Source organism: Setaria viridis, chromosome 4 (assembly GCF_005286985.2).
Source record: "Setaria viridis chromosome 4, Setaria_viridis_v4.0, whole genome shotgun sequence".
NCBI lineage: Eukaryota > Viridiplantae > Streptophyta > Magnoliopsida > Poales > Poaceae > Setaria > Setaria viridis.
Window position 1 is genome coordinate 35,469,086 of NC_048266.2, and position 20,948 is coordinate 35,490,033.

At 44.7% G+C, this 20,948-nt stretch overlaps 2 protein-coding genes across 2 annotated transcripts; both read left to right on the forward strand.

Annotated features, from left to right (window-relative positions):
- Nucleotides 1–11,459: 11,459 nt before the first annotated feature.
- Nucleotides 11,460–14,760, forward strand: LOC117853017 (elongation factor 1-gamma 3). Its single transcript, XM_034735362.2, has 7 exons — nt 11,460–11,648; nt 12,525–12,674; nt 12,746–12,806; nt 12,886–12,938; nt 13,019–13,120; nt 13,197–13,686; nt 14,145–14,760. The coding sequence occupies exons 1-7, from the start codon at nt 11,640–11,642 to the stop codon at nt 14,522–14,524; spliced, it is 1,245 nt and encodes a 414-aa protein (XP_034591253.1). The 5' UTR covers nt 11,460–11,639; the 3' UTR covers nt 14,525–14,760.
- A 2,411-nt stretch (nt 14,761–17,171) lies between these two features.
- Nucleotides 17,172–20,652, forward strand: LOC117852121 (elongation factor 1-gamma 3). Its single transcript, XM_034734085.2, has 7 exons — nt 17,172–17,331; nt 18,511–18,660; nt 18,732–18,792; nt 18,879–18,931; nt 19,016–19,117; nt 19,194–19,683; nt 20,129–20,652. Exons 1-7 carry the CDS (start codon nt 17,323–17,325, stop codon nt 20,506–20,508), a joined length of 1,245 nt encoding a protein of 414 aa, XP_034589976.1. The 5' UTR covers nt 17,172–17,322; the 3' UTR covers nt 20,509–20,652.
- The last annotated feature ends 296 nt before the right edge of the window (nt 20,653–20,948 follow it).

Here is a 20,948-nt window from a genome sequence, read left to right on the forward strand (position 1 = left end):
CACTTCAACCCTCTCCTCCCTCACCCCCTTGCACAACATCAATGATTTAGCGAGTTGCCACAGTAAGCCGACTTCATGTCCACAACCCCACTGCCTCCTTTCTTAACTACGGCAACTTTCTCCTCTACGTCCTCATGCTTGTCGGCACCACCACCTTATGTATGTTATTATGCTAGCCCATCAACTCATAGCATCTCCACCTTTTGCGGTCGGCAATATCATGCCACCTCACATCTCCACTCTACACTTTTGTCATCACTAGCGACCTATCCACCAATCCAGGGATTTGGGGAGTAAAGTCCTTGATCAGTCCTAAACCCTAATTCATTATCAAAGAATCTCATGAGAGTTATAGAACATGAGAGTGCCAACATTACAAGAATTTTCATTCCTGTTAGTTTTTTCACAAGTGGCCAACAATATTAGTTATTCCTTTTTCAGGCTAACCCCCTCCATGAGGAGGGATAACTTTTTCTGTTTTATTTATGTATTTGAGGCCTCGTGTAAACTCTTTTCCATTTAACGTGTAATTCTCATTGCACAAAAAGAAATAAATGTGTCTCCACCTTTGGGAACCATATCACAAGCCGACCCTAATACATCATCCAGTTTACGGACACAATAGAAGAAGTTAGGGACCTAACCCTAGAAGAATGGAACTTCAGAAGCATAATCTCAAATCACTTACAAACCCTTCTTAATTAGCAGAGAACTTACGGGAGACAAAGAGGGAAAATCAACTAGGTGAGATTCGGAGATGAATGCATAAAATTCTTCCATGCAAATGCCACAATAAGGCACAGAAGAAATACTATTTCATACCTTACAGATAGTAATGGCCAAGATATATATGACCACGAGGCTAAAGCCACACTGTTATGGAACTCCTACAGGGAAAGGATGGGCACATCTGAATATGCACACATGTACTTTGACTTGAGTACCCTCTTACAGCAGGATGGTAATCTAGAATGGTTGGAAGATCCATTTGCAAAGGAAGAAATTGACAAAGTAGTGGCTGACCTCCCAAATGACAAATCTTCTAGACTAGATGGTTTCAACGGTGAATTCCTAAACAAAACTTGGCATCTCATAGCAAGGACTTCTACAAACTTTGCCAGGGATTTTTTGAAGGAAATTTATGCCTGCAAAGTATCAACTCTTCCTACATCACACTGGTGCACAAAAAGGATTGCCCTACTCTAGTAGGAGACTTCAGACCAATCTCACTTCTTAACTCCACCATCAAGCTGCTCACCAAACTGCTAGCACAGATGCTACAACAAGTCATCATGAGACTAATTCACAAGAACCATTCATCAAAATAAGAACAATACATGACTGCTTAGCATGGGCTTTTGAATATCTACATACCTACAAATCCTCCAAAAGAGAGGTAGTAATCCTAAAGCTGGATTTCGAAAAGGCCTTTGACAAAATAGAACATAATGCTATTTTGGAAATACTGAAGCATAAAGGATTTGGTTTGAGATGGATCAGCTGGATCAAAGCCATCTTACAAATAGGCACATCATTAGTTCTCCTTAATGGTATACCAGGAAAAATATTTCATTGCAGACGGGGAGTCAGGCAGGAGGACCCTTATCCCCTCTCCTGTTTGTTTTGGCTGCAGACCTTCTGCAATTACATCTGAACAAAGAAAAGGATCAAGGGAACATTAACCTCCCTATTCCAAAACGAGCAGGAAAACAGACTTCCCAATAATACAATATGGAGATGACACCCTACTCATCATGGCAGCTTACCCCAGACAACTCCTGCACCTAAAAGAGCTCCTTCACAATTTTGCAACTTCAACAGGTCTCAAGGTAAACTATAGTAAGTCGGTAATGGTGCTACTAAACATCTCTGATGTATCTGTACAAACCTTAGCTGCAACCTTTGGATGCCAAAAAGGGGCTCTACCTTTCACTTACTTGGGCTTACCCCTGGGAACTACCAAACACAAAATTGAGCACTTTCTCCCTCTTATCCAGAAAATTTGAAAAAGGCTAAGATGCACATCCACCTTCTTGAGTCAAGGAGGAAAGTTGGAAATGGTAAACTCTGTGTTCTCCTCATCTGCTGTCTTCTATACATCCACCCTGAAACTGCACAAAGGAATCATAAAGCAATTGAATAGATACAGAAAATATTGCTTATGGAGAGGAGGAGACCTAACCTCCCAAAAGCCTTCCAAAGCAGCATGGCCAATGGTATGTCTACCGAAGAAACAAGGGGGCCTAGGGGTGGTCAACATTAATGCACATAATGAGGCACTATTACTCAAATTTGTGCACAAATTCTTCACGAGGTCGGATACACTATGGGTAAATCTTGTTTGGGAAAATTACTATAGCAATGGTAGACTACCAGGTCAGCAAAACAAAGGGTCTTTCTGGTGGAGAGACATTGTCAAGCTACTAGATAAGTACAAAGGTATTGCATCAGTTACAGTAGTAGATGGAACAACCTCTGGAATGGACTGTACCATCCCAAGCATTCCTACAGTTATACTCATTTGCCAAGGATCAAAGCATATCCTATAAAGAAGCCATGGGTAAAGCACAATTTATTGACAATTTCAACTTGCCTCTCACAATCCAAGCGCATACACAACTGACCAGCTTGCAACAACACATCAATACGGTACATGAGGGAGAAGTGGATAAATGGTCATACATATGGGGAAATGCGCTATTCTCCACTGGAAAATCATATAAGGCCCTCATAGGACAAAGAGTCACACACCCAGCTTATAGATAGATTTGGAAATCCAAATGCCAAATGAAGCATAAAGTATTCTGCTGGTTATTGTTTAAGGACAGAGTTAGCACAAGAGACCTCCTTAGAAGGAAACACATGAATTTGGACTCGTATGCTTGTGAATTATGCATCTTACAATGCAAAGAAACGGTGGGATACCTCTTCTTTCGCTGCAACTTTGCAGAAGCGTGCTGGAATTCCATTGGGGTCACTTACATAACCACCAGACCAGTTTTGAGAATCATCAGGCAAATCAGGGATAGGCTGGCAGTACCATTCTTCATGGAAGTCATAATTTTAATGTTGTGGAGCATTTCGACAATAAGGAATGACTGGATGTTCAACTCAGTTGACCCTTCCATCCAGAAATGCAAAGATAATTTTTCTTCGGAATTTGCTCTAGTTCTTCATCGAGCTCGATCTAGTATGTTACAAGCAGTGGAAGATTGGCTGAATGCCTTGTAAAGCTCGCTTCTTTACTTTTTCTTCCGGGTTTTTTCCTTCTTCTATTCCCTGGTGCTAAAACTATCCTGCTTTCTCGTTTGTTTGTAACTATTTTGTTTCCTTTCAATATATAATCAGTAGGGGTTTCACAAACCCCTCCTATACTTCAAAAAAAATACAAACCATATCGGCCCTTGTGTTTGTGCAATATCGATGGAAATGATAGTTGTATAGTTGGTTCAACAAAAAACACGATGGCATTAACAGTTTAGTACCATCGGTTATGCAACTGACTATAAAAAAATATTTGTACTGTCATTTTTGTTTCATTAGTTGCTCTCCTGATGGTAAAAACCCTTGCGGATCATCGGTACAAACCCATTTTGCAGTAGTGCATTTGTATTTTTAGTTGAGTGACCAACACGTACATTTGTTAGTATAATTTTTGGTCCTAACAGTTTTGACCATTTGCTAATAATATAATCTCCTATATACCCATTACCCAAGTTTTGTAGCTACTTAACAAAATGTACTATAAACTATTGGACAATTTGAAAGAAAAAAAACTATTGGGAAATGTAATCTCCTGTGTAGTGCATGTAGTGTTTCAGAAAAAGATGCCTCTCAGTAGAATTCCTGATGCAATTCCGCTTAAATTAAATCAGAGTGTCTCCCCGTCAGTCGATTCATACTCTGCTTTTCCGTAAGCCGATGTTCCCAACCGTTAGATGAAGAACTAACATCCAGATCAACTCAACACCAAATAACGTTATCTCTTCCTCTTCTACCAACATTTCGTCTTCTTCCCGAGCCATGATGAAGGACATGCCGCCGCCGCCGCTCTGCCTCTCACGGTCTCATCCTCCACCTCCCTCCCCCAACGTTGGACTGGCAACGATGATGGCGGCCTCCGGACACCGTCCTCCCCCTCGTGGTGCCTCCTATCTCCTGCGACCCGAACTTGCCCGATGCGGCCTCCTATCTCGAAAAAAATCATCTTCTTCAAGTCCAGCGATCCGAGCTCCCCCACCGCGGCCTCCTGCCCGCCCGGCTCCGGCGGTGCCACCGCCTCCACCGCCACTATACATCACCGCCCAACGCTAACCATTGGAGCCGACACCCCCGCCGCCTCCACCGCCTACCGAGGGTCTCCCACCGCCCGCTTCGATGGCGTCCCCATTGCCTCCGCTCCGCCGTCATCTCTCCCGTCTCCACCGCCAGCCGGCAAGCCGCCCGGAAGCTCCCTCTACAGCCGGGCAGCAAGGTAAGCCCCCAATCCCCAAATCCAAACCCAAACTTTCTTCCCGATTCAAATTTTAGTACAAATTTGGATGATTGATGGATAAGCTAGATCTCAGTTGATGAAGAGGAGTAAAACTCATTAAATCATTCCATCCCCAAAAATATCTAGCTACAAGCTCTCTCGAAATCTCTACATTTAAAATCAGATCTCGCGTGCCTCCAAACGACCATCACGGCATGCATGCACCAGCACGAATGCAGGAAAAGTAGAAGCACTACTTCCCCACCCCATGCCGGATTACCAAAACGGGCAAGGCCCATCTGGCCACACCTCCGCACCAGCAGCGCTCGCTTTGCCCCTGGCACCCTGGTCCTGATCGATCTATCCTCTGGTACGAGCAGCGGCGGCACAGTGAAACGGAGCCCGACAGCGACGCCTCTTCCGGCACGGCCCATACGCCCCCAGCAGCGTGCGTCCAAAGAAAAGGTCTGGGCGACTTGTTCCTCGGCTGCCTCGCTCGTGATCTGGCCCTTAATGGGGACAGGATGCACGCCCAAACAAGCGACTCATTGGCCCAAACCTATGGACCAAGGGGCAGCGGCCGCGCCCACTGCCCAGCTCTGCAAACCATTCTCCGTCGTCCTTTACAGGGATGAGTCCTAATCGGGTCCATGGGCGACCGATCTCAGCTTTTATTTGCGCACAGTGAAAGTGCGATGGAGATCGGCAAGGAAAGCAATTGGGTAAGATCATGGGTTGATCTTCAAGAATGGATGTTTCTTGCACCTCTGGGCTTCGTGCAGGCAGGTCGAGACTCCGCGCCACAGAAATCTGCAGGTTTATCATCAGAGAGGGTCAGTACTGAGTAATGGGGTAGGTGCTCTAGTGGTTCGGAAGTCGGCACCAGTTCCAGATCAATGTGATCATATTCATCAGGGATTAGATAGCCCACTTAAAATGAGTTTGGTAGGGCAAAGGATAATACGATGAACAGATGCAGTTTTGTAAGGAAAAACAGAAAGGTTGTTTAAAGTTTCAATTCACTAAGAAAAGTCCTAATCCCTGACATTAAGCAGTTTTTGAACTGGGAGAAAAGGCTGAAGCTATGTATCAAACAGTGCAGGGTCCAAGTATTTCGGCACGGGTATATACAAGTAATACAGTGACCAAAGATCCCTGTTCCCAGAAACAGCCCAGTTCTTCATTGTTCTTTGAAGAGGGGCATGGCCGTTGCACGGTACCATGTGTGATACAGTGTCACTCAAAATCACTGGAAATCTAGTATATATATCATCATAGTTCAATAGGAGAATAATTGTGAGCAGACTATATCTGTCATCTATGGTAGGGCAAGACTAGTGCTCGGTAAAAGGAAAAAAAGATCGACAGAATATCCATGAAATCCTAACCTAAAGATTTTAGGACAGTTCAGATACACAAGAGCACAAAACACTCAGGGTGCAGCACCGTCAAGGTTCCTATCGCATCATTCCTACAGCTGGATAACGTTTTAAACAGAAAGGCAGCTGCTAGATTGTATGATGGTTAGGCTGCATACGTATGTGGTCTTTGGATCACTCCTAGAGAGAGAGAGAGAGAGAGAGAGAGAGAGAGAGAGAGAGAGAGAGAGAGAGAGAGAGAGAGAGAGAGAGAGAGAGAGAGAGAGAGAGAGAGAGAGAGAGAGAGAGAGAGAGTAACTCACACGCTGTCACAAGTTGTAAGGTGGTAAGGCAAGGCTCAATCATAGAATTGCGCCCAACAAATACGTAACTTTCAGAAGGCTCTGCAAATCCAAAGGGATCATGGCGTTAAGCAAAAGGACGCTACTGTGCTGCCATTTCTACAGGGGCCCAATCTGTGGGGGTAACAGGCTAACAGCAAATGCATGGTTGGTGATCCAAAAAGAAACCAATTGCAGTGCTGGTTTATAGCAAATTAAACTTCTTTTTAGATTGGTTTCATAATGAGCCGTGCTGGTTGTCGGCACTCAAATGGGACAAAGAAACTACGTATACGTGGATAGTCCAGCTAACTATTTTTATGGGAATCATGTTAATATGAACTTCAGGTTCTAACATAAAAAATCTTTCCTTTTTCTAAATTCTTAATTCCTTTCAAGTAACCAGGAAAATGATGGGCCAAGATATTTGAAATGGTACCGCTGAACTCTCAGCTGTCAGAAAATCTTAATCAGTAGTGACAGATTAGGTCATATCTGGTTAGCTATCAAGGTCCTACCCACAGCCCACTATTAAAAATAAAAAGGCAACTATTGCACACAACAGAAAAATGAAAATTCAAGGAGATGTATAAACTATGAACACACTGAAACTAAAATGAGTCATTGACTAGTCAGATGATGGGGATGTGATCAGGCTGCAATGTAGTAAGTGGTTGTGGAGGGCACACGCCCGTAACCGCAGCAACCAGTTGCTATCAGAGGATCAACAAAAAAACAGAATAAGCCAAGAGAGGATGATTAAGGATAAGGTTAACCAACAGATAGGATGATGGGATGAACCACAGCCACTTATTTCAGGGCTAAATGCCATCCGTGCATAAAGTTTGCCAACAAAAAGGAAAATTTTTATAATAACATTAATAATAACAATTTAAAAATATGAAAGAAACTTCCGGCCAGATTTGCATATCAGGGAATAAAGTGAATGGGTTCCAGATAGTCATATGATAGATCACCATACATCATAACTTTGGCATTGATAGAAACAAAGTTCACGAATAAAAGTTATTTATAAATCCTTGATTTGTCAGACTACACATTACTAATGTGCGAGGTAGGTGATAGGTTGATTTCGTACTTACAACAACACAAAAGATTTTTAGTCCCGAGGAAGTTGGGTGAGCTGCTTGTTTTGCCTTTTGCATGAGACATGACGAGTATGAGTTGTCCGGTGTCTGTCATTTGATATGAAAACCAAAGAAAGGCTGTCTTTCATCAGCTGTACCTAATATTGTATCAATGCAACTATTTATTAACATGTAACATAAGAATAAGATGGTGGAAAAAAAGTATTACATGACCAAAGGCGTTTAAAGGAAGACCTGTCTTGTACTTCTACAGAACTGTCACTAATATTCTGAAAATGCATTGACCATTTTCAACAAAGATGAAGGGCGTAACTGATAGACAGGACGGCAAGCTGTCAACATATCAATCACAACTGTGTTTTCCAATAGAATTGCAGTGAATAACTATATTTAGGAGCATGAGAAATCATATGACTTTTCCCCTTTTCCAAAAGAAGGAAAAAAGATGTTCATCATTGCTGTATATTTTGTTCCTTCTTCCTGTCTGTTTCCTTCTTGGGTTAGTTTAGAAGCAGGGGCAGACCCATGGGAACATCAAAAAGTTCAGGTCCGTCGACCTTTTACCCATGCTACTGTCGTGTGCATGTTTTCCCACACCACTATAGTGATATGTTTTCCCATGCTACTGTGATGTATAAGTGTTACTTGTGATTTGTGGTTGGGAAGAATAGGGAAAAAAAATTGGTAGGAGCTGGAGAAGAGGCGCAGGATACTTCACTTTCATACTGGTTTCAACACGTAATCAATTATGAATTATTAACAAAAAGGGACTATGTTGAGGATGAGTACGTCAGCTACATCTATTTCAAATCTCAGCAGAGTATCAGGGTAGTGGTCCCATACTTGTCCTTCCTAATCTCAGCAGAAACGACCCACTGGTACCAATCAAATTTCAACGGACATTGACCCCTAACCTCCAGGAAAAAAGAAAGTATGCTTGACACTCCTCTCAATCACGGAGAGTCAACTCATGTTAAATAATTTCAAATATCCCTGAACACCTGCAAAAGACGGAGTTCCATTGGTTTCACCTGCTTTCATTTTTCTGAGAAAGACACTTGGTTCATCCTAGCAGAATCAATTCGAATTACTCTGCATATCTGGAGCAGAGGAAGCGCATGCTCCCCAAAGATCGCATAATATTCTATGAACAAATAACTCTGTGGCCTTGAGGAAGTAGTAAAAACAAATCAAACTCAAACTGGCAGTGGCAGTGGCAGTTTCGTTTGTGCAGCATTTCAGTTAGCTACGAAACTCTTGCATATTTGTACCACCAATGCTTCTACTACTAAATAGAAACCAGCATGCCTCGAGACTAACAACCTTAAAAACACTGGTATCCTAAATCCCAGGAAGAACGCCGTACGCACTCCGATCGCATTTCGTCGAGCACGCCGCGCACGACTCTACCCCAGCAAAATCACGATCTCGCGAAATCCGCCGGACAGAGAGGGAGGATGGAAGGGGAGCGGAGCGGGGGAATTTTTTTTCCTAGAATACACAGGAGAGCTGCGCATCATTCTATTAAAAAGAAGAAATATTTGTTACAACGCGAGTCATTCTATTAAAAAGAAGAAATATTCGATGTTACTTATGTTTGTTACATTGAAACACTAGAGCAACCATTACATAAAAGAACACTTAAACACAACGCACGCTAGCTAGTGGTTCAGAGACGCCGGCCAGCTGAAACTTCCCATGCTTGAAGCCCAGCTGCGCTCCACAGCGTTGCTTCCTGCACGATGGCTGCGGACATCGGTGTAACACGCTCATGCAGCGATCGCTCGTCGAGGAACGCAACCTTGGCGGCCTCTGGCTGTGGTCCGTAGACCGTGGTGAGGCACCATGGAGCGGAGTGGCCACTCACAGAGATCGTCGCCGTGATCGAGTACCGGCCCTGATGCAGAGGAGAACACACCACGTCCGGGCCCTTGCAGGCCAACAAGATTTCCCCGCTAGCCCCTGTGGTCGGCAGATACACGAACGTGGAGAACGCGTTGCCAAGAGTCTCAGCTGCCGGGAAGTGTGAAAGTATATGAAGCTTCGTTTCCTGGACGCAAACGATGGAGGCGTTCGCGTCGCTTGCCACTGAACGCAGTGCATCCCGGCGACATCGTGCGCGGCGCGCACGTTCCACACCAAAATGTTGAGATTCGCCGTATTCATGTTGTGTGACATCGATCGATTCTGCAGCTTGCCGCGTCGTCTTTCAAGCGGTCTGGACGCGGTCTGCATAAGTTGATCATCTGTCAGATCGTTGGCCAGCGGAAAGATGTCTCGGAGTGCCGCGAAGTGTCGCGGTTGCATCCTAGATTTTAGGAACTTGTCGAAGTCCTTTGCGGCAGCATGGTCAGCGTCGGCATCGTGATCAATTATCCCTAATTTGCGCATGGCGAGCACCTCACCCTTTTTTGAAGGTCGGACAGTGAGGTTCAAAGGCTGGTTGGCGAGACGGCCGCTCCGTCGTGGCGTCGGCGCCGTGCTCACGGCCGGCGCTCTGGCTGGCAGTCTGTCCGCGAGGGGGAAGCTGCAGTGTTAGACGGATCGAGTTCAAGAAGGCCGCAGTCTTTTCTTTGGCAACCGTGGAGGAACCTGGCGCCGCTGGCGTTGCTCCTGGTGATGAAGGAGCAACTGTTGTAGCATGGGCAGTGGCTGGCCGTCGAGTCGCGCTCGTAGGGGAGCTTCGTGAAGGCGACGCAGTCGGACCCCGGCTTGCCACGGGAATCCAGGAAGCGGCGTCAGTTAGCGCCTGCGGGGATTGCTGGCCTGCTTCAGACTGTGGAACATGATCTGCGCCGCGGCGACGACGGGAGCAGGTCCTGACCGGCGTCGAGAACAGTGCCGTCACGGGCAGCGTGTGCGGTGAGCCGGTGCACCTGGCATTAGCAGCTTGGTCAGCGTCCTCAGCCTGCTGGCGCGGCGGGGCGGGGGAATTCACCTCGGGGAGCCTTGCGGGCGCCGGAGGAAACGGCATCTCCATGGCCGCGAGCTCGCGATCTGCTCCGCTTGTTGCTGTTGGCTATTGGCTTTTTTCGCTGCTCGCCGTGGCGAGAGACTTGGCGGGGCGCGGTGGGTCGAAAAGCGTAGCAGAAACGCGACCTGAGAAAAGACGGGCCAGGTTTGGTCCCAAAAATCTAAAGGCCGTGAGGTTATGGGCCGACAGGCCATCGGAACTGCTTGCTTTTTCTTTTTTTCTTTTTGGTGAAAAATGGGAACTGCTTGTTCTTTCGGTCTTTCGGAGATGAAGCCTGGTGGCTTGATGATGAAGCCTATTTGTATTATGGTTGTGCCATGTTTCAACTGCCTTGTTTGGCTAGTTCCAATGAATAATTTAAGATCAATATGCACGCCACTATGTTCTAGAGACAGAATTAGTTGCAAACAAGCAAAACGAGAGAGGAATATTCATGTGAACGAGAAGCTTTAAACTTTTTTTTTTTTTACGGAAACCACGTAGCAGAACTTTGATGAAATGTCTCTAACTCAGAGATGGTAGTATGGTCAAATCCAAAAGCTTGAGGTTAATTATCGCTCAAGTTGAGTTCCATGTTTCTAACTTCAGCTGAAAACCAACTTGAACCAAGGTTTCCATTCGGTCTATTACTTGACTTTAGGACCTGTTTGGCAACAAGGTGTTAAAGTTTAACACCCATCACATCGGATGTTTGATGCTAATTAGGAGTATTAAATATATGCTAATTATAAAATTAATTGCACAGATGGAGTCTAATTCGCGAGACGAATCTATTAAGCCTAATTAGTCCATGATTTGACAATGTGATGCTACAATAACTATTTGCTAATGATGGATTAATTAGGCTCAATAGATTCGTCTCGCGAATTAGCACAGGGTTCAGCAATTAGTTTTATAATTAGCTCATGTTTAATTCTCCTAATTAGCATCCGAACATCCAATGTGACACTGTTAAAGTTTAACACCTCGTATCCAAACACCCCCGGAAGCTAAAAAGGTTGGTTAACGTGAAGGGTAGAATTTTGTGTTAAGCCCCCTCGTTAGGCCGAAACAAAAGTGTAGTGGGGACCTGATTTGAATCGCAGGATAGTATGAGGAGCGTAACCACAAAAGGACCCATCCAAGTTCCCACGCATCCTGCTCATCCCGCGATCGATCCCGTCCGTCCAATAGTCTCCATCAGGGTGCCCGACGCCGCAACCCTAGATACGCTTTCCTTCTCCCCGTCCCTCCCCGCTGCGCCGCCAAAACATAAATCCGCCGCCCTCTCCCTCCTTAAACCCCTCTCTCTCTCTCTCTTCCTCCGGCGGCCTGCTTCTGCGATCTGTGCTGCGGATCTGCAGAGGCTCCGCGATCGGGCGCAGACCAGCGGGACCAGTTGACATGGCGCTCGTGAGTTCCTTCTCCCTTCCTCCTCCGTGTTTTGTTCCTGCTGCTTCGGTCTGCTTTGTAGTTCATCACGCATCGCGAGTGCCTGTGGGGATCTGTGGGGGCGTATACATAGTTTGGTTGGGCGATGCACGGTGCTAGTGGTGCCATTCATGTTGCTTGTTACTAGTAGAACGGCTGGCTGTGCATTTGTAAAAGGTGTGATCATGGTAATTTTGGCGAGGGAATTTCTTCGTGGACAACCATTTGCGCACATCTAAGTCAATCATGTATTTGAGCTGTTGGATTCGTTTAAGAGAATATTATTCCAACCCAAGTGATTTTAAGGCTCCGATCCATAGTTCTATTTGGGTTGTAAGTTGTAAGAAACTTGCTGTATTGGTCGGTGAAGGAAAAGCAGGGTGTTTTAGGGTGGTTATTATCATGATGCAGCGCAGCTGGCGATAAGTAAAGATGAGGAATTGAAGTTGGGTGATGAAGCATGACCATGTTGATGTTTATTGATAATTTAGCCATTGTATGGGAACTCATATCTAGTACTGTTTGCTATTGTAGTTCTCTCCCTGCACATGCCTTTACTTAGTTGCATTGCTAAAACCGTATTTCTTTGCTTAATCTGTATGAAAAAGGCTCCTCTATCTTGTTGGGAAACAGAGATTTCATTGAATGCTTGAGACTACAAACACTCGATCTGGACACTTGTGTGTTTGCTTATGTATTTGTCCCTACTAGTGAAACACGTGTTTTGTGGTTTATGTATATGTTCTGTTTCTTTCACTTAGATAAGGGTCTAGATGTCATTGCTTGTCTTTGTACTGTTTGATTACCATCCAAAGTATCAACTTGTAACACAATATGTCTGTATTTTTTGTTCCATAGGTATTGCATTCTTTTCCAGGAAACAAGAATGCCTACAAGGCGCTTATTGCTGCAGAATACAGTGGGGTCAAGGTTGAGTTGAACAAGAATTTTGAGATGGGTGTCTCCAACAAGACCCCTGAGTTTCTTAAGATGAACCCCCTTGGGAAGGTACACCATACGCCAACTATATCTTTGAAACAGTTATGTATAGATGTTCAGGAACTAAAACTTTTGTTCAGGTGCCGGTTTTGGAGACTCCTGATGGTGCTGTTTTTGAGAGCAACGCTATTGCACGCTATGGTATATATTTCGTGTTTTAATCCTAATTCTTTCATCTACTTGCTGCTGCTGATAACCATGGCTCTGTTTTTTCTTTAAGTTGCTCACTTGAAGGATGACAACCCTCTTTTTGGATCTTCTCGTATTGAGCAAGTGAGTGATTTATTTATGTTAACACAGCTCGACTAGTATTAGTGTGCATAACCTCTGAACCTCATCAATGGTTCTTGCAGGCCCATGTTGAGCAATGGATAGACTTTGCTGCCACAGAAGTTGATCCTGGTATTGCACGGTACTTGTACCCAAGGCTTGGTTTCATGCCTTATGTTCAGACGGTAAGTTGTAGGATGTGTAACTCGGATATTGTATAGATCTTTAAATAGCTATAGTCTAACTTTCTTGCTTATGCAGGCTGAGGAAACAGCTATTGCCTCATTGAAGAGAGCGCTTGGTTCTCTGAACACACACCTTGCCTCAAAGACGTTCCTTGTTGGGCATTCTGTTACTTTAGCTGACATTGTATTGACATGCAACCTCTACACTGGATTTATGTATATCCTGACCAAGAGCTTCACATCTGAATTCCCTCATGTTGAGAGGTATTTCTGGACCATGGTTAACCAGCCTAACTTCAAGAAGGTCATCGGCGATGTCAAGCAGGCAGAGTCAGTGCCTCCTGTTCAGAAAAAGGCCGCTCCTCAGCCAAAGGCAAAGGATGTCAAGAAAGAAGCCCCAAAGGAGGCCCCGAAGCCAAAGGTGGAGGCACCAGCAGAAGAGGAGGCACCAAAGCCGAAGCCGAAGAATCCTCTTGACTTGCTGCCACCAAGCAAGATGATCCTCGATGACTGGAAGAGGCTGTACTCAAACACAAAGACCAACTTCCGTGAGGTTGCCATCAAAGGTATCTTCTCCACCTTATATCAACAATATATTATTTTTTTCCTTCCAATCTTTGAATGTGAGTGGCTGGTGCTGTAGTCTCGTTTGCAGTCTATCAATGTTATGTTACATTGACACTAGCTAGAGAATTGGGACTCCCCTCTAAATTGGGTGCTTCATCCTGATAAAAATCTGGATGTGGCCTTATGATCAAATATATTGTTGTTTTAGACAGAATGTATGGTCTTATACATTTTACTTGAGCCAACAACAGATAGCTGCAAAGATCTACACCAATCCAAACTCAGTGGTAACAATAGTTGTGTATCATGTAAGCACTAATAAGAAGAATACTGAATTTTAGTTTGCAACAGCAGTTTACACTTATCTTAGTAAATTAATTAGATGAATGTGCTAATTTCATTCTTCCACGTCTGTGGAACTTTTACCAAAGAAGCTTATGTGCTGTCTGTGTTTCAGGTTTCTGGGACATGTATGACCCAGAGGGCTACTCTCTGTGGTTCTGTGACTACAAGTACAATGATGAGAACACCGTCTCCTTTGTGACCATGAACAAGGTTGGTGGGTTCCTGCAGCGGATGGACCTGTGCCGCAAGTACGCCTTTGGCAAGATGCTCGTGGTCGGTTCTGAGCCCCCCTTCAAGTTGAAGGGGCTCTGGCTCTTCCGTGGCCAGGAGGTCCCCAAGTTTGTCATGGATGAGGTCTATGACATGGAGCTCTACGAGTGGACCAAGGTGGACATCTCGGACGAGGCACAGAGGGAGCGTGTCAGTGCCATGATCGAGGACCAGGAGCCCTTCGAGGGTGAGGCCCTGCTTGATGCCAAATGCTTCAAGTGAGGTTGCACTTACCTAGAGAGAACTGTTTAGGCTTTGGGTCGGATGTTTATGGAAGAGTTTGCTTGTTACTTCTGTCTATGTTGACCTGTTATACTCATGAGTTGTGGTTGGTTAAATTTTGGGCTATCCTGTGTTCTTTAGTATTTGATTGGGCTATCTTTCAAGTCAGTAATCTGGTGCTGTTGTCTTATGTGACTGTTGGATTATTGGACTAGTAGTGCTTAGCTTATTTTTAACATTCCTAGTTGCAATTGCAAGACAGCAAGAACAAGCGTCGTAGGAGTAGCTTTTGTTTTGCTTGTGTTTGAGCTCCATGTATTGAAACTGTTCTAGTGGTTTCACACTAAAATGGTTGTGAAAGTCAGCACGGCTTTAGCCGATTCATTTGTTTCGCGAAAGCCTTCTTCGGTTAGAGGTGAGACATGTGATTATTTCACATTATCATTGGTGGGAAAGCATATGGACTAGGAGGCTACTAAGCAGGGAGGGGTCTCCGGATAAGCCTTGGTCCAGACCCCTCCCCGCTCTCTTATCTTCCTCACACCGCTCTCTTATCTTCCTCACGTTGTTCCTGTCTTCCTCGGTTCCTCCGCATGCCTCTCCCCCGCCTTGCCACTAGCATCCCCTCGTCGACGTCACCTCCGTTGCCGGCGAGGACCGTCCTCCCCTACCCTCCCCTACCACCTCTGCCTCTCCCTCCTATTCCTCCCACACTCTTCTCCTTCAGGATGAGCTCCCCACCTCTTTCGGGTCCGGCGGCGTTGCCTCGATGACCGCTCCCACCCTAATCCAACCAAAGCAATAAGCCCCAAACCCAACCGCCATCCTCCACCACCGTGGTGGGTGGCGCCACCGCCGTCCCGCCCACACACCGACACCACCGTTGGTCCGACAACCTCCCCCGACCATCCCTTTAGACCCGGCAGGAACGGACCACCTCCCCAACCCCAAACCTCGAAACCTTAACCCCAACCCTAAGCCCTAACACGAAGGTTGCTGGAGTTGGAGGTTGCCAGAATTCGAGCTGCCGATCGATGTGTGATTTGTTACTTCTTCGATTCGATTGTTACCTATTCTTCACTTTTCCCTCTTTTGGTCCTTGTTTCTTACCGACGTATTTTGTCCTTCCAAAACAGGAGGGCTCTCGGTTTAAGTCTAAATTGAGAGGCCTCTCCCTGCAGATTATGCGTATGGACTAATCGCACCATTGACAACATGAGATTGTGCAAGGACAATGTGCAAGCATAGTGATTTGGAAAAGGCATCAATTTTATCAATAGCACTGAAACAGCAACATTTTACTAGTGATGGTGAAAATCAGCAATATATGGGTTTACAGAGAACAATTCTCCAAAGAAATAAAGGATAGCCCAAAATAAACAGCACCAATTCCTAGTTTCACGCCATTTTTGCATCCCCGGCTAGTAGATGAAAGCATATTCTTGTTACGTTCTGATGAATGGTACTCTTCCATTATAGTCGACATGAATTATTGCGGCGATTTGAGAATCACTTTTGACGCCTCATGCTCGACGATTTTGTGTATGGTTCAGGGTGGACTGCACAATGAACGTACAAGTTGCAAACAGAATTACTTAAGATCAAGATGGGTGCCACTGTTCTAGAAACAACATTAGTTGCAAACAAGCAAATGAGAAATCAAGCAATACTCATGCAGATGTGATCAAGCTTTATGTATTTCTTTTTCTTTATATGACCAAGTTGTAGAACTTCGAAATGTCTTTAACTCTACTCCCTCCGTTCCAAATTGTAGGTCATTTTAATTTTCCTAGATATAGTATATATCTAGATGCATAATAATATCTATAAATCTAGAAAAGTCAAAACGAGTCAGAAAGGATGGAGTAAGATGGTATGAAGACGTAAGATGTGCATGTGCTACATCAAATCCAAAACTTGATACTAAATTCTTGCTCTCAAGTTTAGTTCCAGGTTTCTAAGTTCAGCTGAAACCAAGTTAAACTGTGATTCTATTCGATCTATTACTTAGAGCCTGTTTGGATACCCTGTGTTAAAGCTTAACAAGTGTTAAAGTTTTAACACTCTCAAATGGAGTGCTAAAGTTTAACACATTGGGGTGTTTGGATGGTGTGTTAAACTTTAACACCTTTGGTAGGAAATGACTCCATTGCCCTCTCATTTATGGCCGACGGAGAGAGAGGGAGGAGAGAGAAGGAGGCAATGGTGGGAAAAAGTGGAGAAGGGGGACCACTTTTAATAAGTTTAACAACTTTTAACACCTCCTTAAGGTGTTTATGAAATTGGAGATGTTAAACTTTAACACATTCCTTTTAACACATGCCTTTAGGAGATAATGTGATAAAAATATGTTAAAAAGTGAGGTGTTAAACTTTAACACCCTCTATCCAACCAGGGCCTGAACTTACCCGCCACGGAAGGTAAAAGATTGGTCAATGCGAAAGGGTGGAAATTGTTTGTTGTTTTGTGTTAAACACCCTCGTTAGCTCCGAAGAAAGTGTAGCCAGGACCTGATTTTAAATTGCAAGTTAGTACGAGGAGCTTAACCACAAAAGGACCCATCCAGATCCGACGCATCCAGCTCACCCCGCAATCAATCTCGTCCGTCCAATCCTTCCCATCCGGACGCCTGCCGCCGCAACCCTAGACATTGGCTTCCTTCCCCCGTCCCCTCCGCTGCGCCGCCATCGCATAAATTCGCCTCCCTCTCCCACCGTAAACCCCTCCCTCTTCCTCCGGCGGCCTGCTCCTGCGATCTGTGCTGCGGATCTGCTGAGGCTGCAGCGGGACCAGTCGACATGGCGCTCGTGAGTTCCTTCGCGCTTCCACCTCTGGGTTTTGTTCCTGCTGTTTCAGAAGTGGCTCTGTGGTTCATCGCGCATCGGACTGCCTGTGCGGATCCTATGGTGGCCGCGGCTGTTGGGCTGATGGGGTTTTGATGCTTGAGGATTCATGCCATGTAGTTAGCTTGATGTACGCGGGTCACTTGGGTGTGGAACCTGTAGATGCGAACGGGGTGTGGTAGGCTGCCTAGATCCTCGACTCTGCTTTCGGTCAGGCGTGTCTTCAGTGAAACATCACCGATCCCCTGGTTCGTTTCAACTTCAACAGCACCAAAAACTTCGGCCTTCAGAAAGTGCAGCGATAGGTCATTTGTCCGCTTCGCTTGTTTACAACCGGGGGTTAGGGGGGTGATGCCTTAGTGCTAATGATGTGATTCAGAGTCGCTGACCTACTAGTAGAATGGTTGGGTGTGCATTTGTATAGGGCCTTTGACCTTTGATCCAGGGTGATCATGATATTTTGGTAGGGTGTATAACCGTTTTATGTGCAACTCAAGTAGAATAATGTATTTGAACCATTGGATTCAATTAGGAGCTACTATCTGGTCATCCCAACCCAAGTCATTTTAAGCTTCTGGTCCTTAGTTGTAATTGAGTTGTAAGTTTTGAGGAAATTGTTGCACACATAGCAGTGCTCTTTTGGGTGACCTTGAAAGGAAAATAAGGGTGTTTTAGAGTGTTTATCATGATGCAGCTCAGCTACAGTGCGTAGGAGGAATTGAAGTTGAGAGGTGAAGCATGAATTGTGGTTTATTTTGATAATTTTGCAGTTAGGCAATTCAAAACAAGTACTGTTTGCTATTCTAGTCCCACCTGCACATTCCTTTACCTAGTTGTATTTCTAAACCATCTTGATTGGCTTAATTTGCATGATAAATGCTCCTATGTCTTGTTGGGAAACAGAGATTTCACTGACCATTTCCGAGTATAAACACACAATCTGGGCAATTGGTGTCTTTGCTTGTGTATTTTTCCCTACTATAGTGAAACACATCTGTCAAGTGGATAATGTTTATGTTCTGGTTCTTCACTTAGATAATGGTCTAGATGTCATTACTTGGCTTGCATGTGTACCATTAAATTAACATTCACAGAGGACTTCCAATTTTTAACTCTATGTCTAATATAATTTTTGTTGCATAGGTATTGCATTCTGGACCTGGAAACAAGAATGCCTTCAAGGCACTTATTGCTGCAGAATACAGTGGGGTCAAGGTTGAGCTGACCAAGAATTTTGAGATGGGTGTCTCCAACAAGACCCCTGAGTTTCTTAAGATGAACCCCCTTGGGAAGGTACAACATACACCAACTACATCTTCGAAATAGTTATGTATAGAGGTTCAGGACCTAACAATTTCATTCAGGTTCCTGTTCTGGAGACTCCGGATGGTGCTATTTTCGAGAGCAATGCTATTGCACGCTATGGTATATACTTAATTCCACACTTTTGAATTCTAATTCTTTCTTTGACTTTCTGTTGATGGTAACGATGGCTCTGTTTTTCTTTTAAGTTGCTCGCTTGAAGGATGACAACCCTCTTTTTGGGTCTTCTCGTATTGAACAAGTGAGTGATTTATTGGATGGTAGCATACCCTGATAAGTAAGTTTTAGGCATATAACCTCTGAACCTCATCAATGGTTCTTGCAGGCCCATGTTGAGCAATGGATGGACTTTGCTGCAACCGAAGTTGATTCTGGTGTTGCATGGTACTTGTACCCAAGGCTTGGTTACATTCCTTATGCTCAGACGGTAAGTTGTTGGATGGGTAACTTGGATCTGTATTATTGAACAAGGAATAGCTAGTCTAACCTTTTTGCTTGTGCAGACCGAGGAAACAGCTATTGCCTCATTGAAGAGAGCGCTTGGTTCTCTGAACACACACCTTGCCTCAAAGACATTCCTTGTTGGGCATTCTGTCACTCTAGCCGACATTGTATTGACATGCAACCTCTACCATGGATTTGCACGGATCTTGACCAAGAGCTTCACATCTGAATTCCCTCATGTTGAGAGGTATTTCTGGACTATGGTTAACCAGCCTAACTTCAAGAAGGTCATGGGTGATGTCAAGCAGGCAGAGTCAGTGCCTTCTGTTCAGAAAAAGGCCGCTGCTCAGCCAAAGGCAAAGGATGTCAAGAAAGAAGCCCCAAAGGAGGCCCCGAAGCCAAAGGTGGAGGCACCAGCAGAAGAGGAGGCACCAAAGCCGAAGCCGAAGAATCCTCTTGACTTGCTGCCACCAAGCAAGATGATCCTCGATGACTGGAAGAGGCTGTACTCAAACACAAAGACCAACTTCCGTGAGGTTGCCATCAAAGGTATCTAATCCACCTTATGTCAACAATTCATTTTATTTTTCACTTCCAATCATTAAATGTTAGTGGCTGGTGCTGAAGTCTCGTTTGCGGTCTATCAATGTTACACTGACACAAACTTGCAGTCCCTTCTGAATTGGTTGCTTCATTCCTGAGTAAATTTTTGTGTGGCCCTTATGATAAAAAAATATTGTTGTTTGACAATGATAGTATTATACCTGTTTCTACATGAGTCAACCACAGATAGCTGCAAAGATTTACACCAACTCAAACTAATTCAGTGGTAATGTAGCATATTATGCAAGCTTTAAGAAGCATAATACTATGTTAATATTTTATGTTGCAACAGCAATTTACAATAATCTAAGTAAATTAATTAGATGATTGTGCTGGATTCATGCTTCCATGTGGAACTTTGACCAAATCTTACGTGCTGTCTGTGTTTCAGGTTTTTGGGACATGTATGACCCTGAGGGCTACTCTCTGTGGTTCTGTGACTACAAGTACAATGATGAGAACACCGTCTCCTTTGTGACCATGAACAAGGTTGGTGGGTTCCTGCAGAGGATGGATCTGTGCCGCAAGTACGCCTTTGGCAAGATGCTTGTGGTCGGCTCTGAGCCCCCCTTCAAGTTGAAGGGGCTCTGGCTCTTCCGTGGCCAGGAGGTCCCCAAGTTTGTCATGGATGAGGTCTATGACATGGAGCTCTACGAGTGGACCAAGGTGGACATCTCCGACGAGGCCCAAAGGGAGCGTGTTAGTGCCATGATCGAGGACCAGGAGCCTTTTGAGGGTGAGGCCCTGCTTGACGCGAAATGCTTCAAGTGAGGTTGCATTTACCTGGAGATTGAACTGTTTAGGCTTTGGATTGGATGTTTATGGAAAGAGTTTGCTTGTTTCTTATGTCTATGTTGACATGATATACCCTCGTGAACTGGTTGAAGTTTGTGCTATGTTGAGAATTTTGGGCTATCCTGTGTTCCTTGCATTTGTATCTTTCGTAATCTGGTTCTGTTTGCGTATTTGGCTGAAATGTGAATCATCGGACTACTAGTGATCGTCTTTTAACATTCCTAGTTGCAAGACAGCAAGGGCAAGCTTTGAGGGCTTGCTCGTTTCGCTTATGTTTGAGTTGATTGAAACTGTTCAAGTGGTTCCTATTCATTTGGTGGTGGAAACTGGAAAGGTTCCCAGGTTAGATCTGTCATGTCAGCATTGTCACATAATTATTTTCGTAAACTTAAATCATAGGACTATTCGCCCCTCTG

Bases quoted from the DNA above. Each gene is read 5' to 3' on its own strand.
- LOC117853017 (XM_034735362.2), top strand. The intron at 12,939-13,018 runs GTGAGTGATTTA...TGGTTCTTGCAG, and splicing joins GATCTTCTCGTATTGAGCAA to GCCCATGTTGAGCAATGGAT. The intron at 13,687-14,144 runs GTATCTTCTCCA...TCTGTGTTTCAG, and splicing joins CCGTGAGGTTGCCATCAAAG to GTTTCTGGGACATGTATGAC.
- LOC117852121 (XM_034734085.2), top strand. The intron at 19,118-19,193 runs GTAAGTTGTTGG...TTGCTTGTGCAG, and splicing joins ACATTCCTTATGCTCAGACG to ACCGAGGAAACAGCTATTGC. The intron at 19,684-20,128 runs GTATCTAATCCA...TCTGTGTTTCAG, and splicing joins CCGTGAGGTTGCCATCAAAG to GTTTTTGGGACATGTATGAC.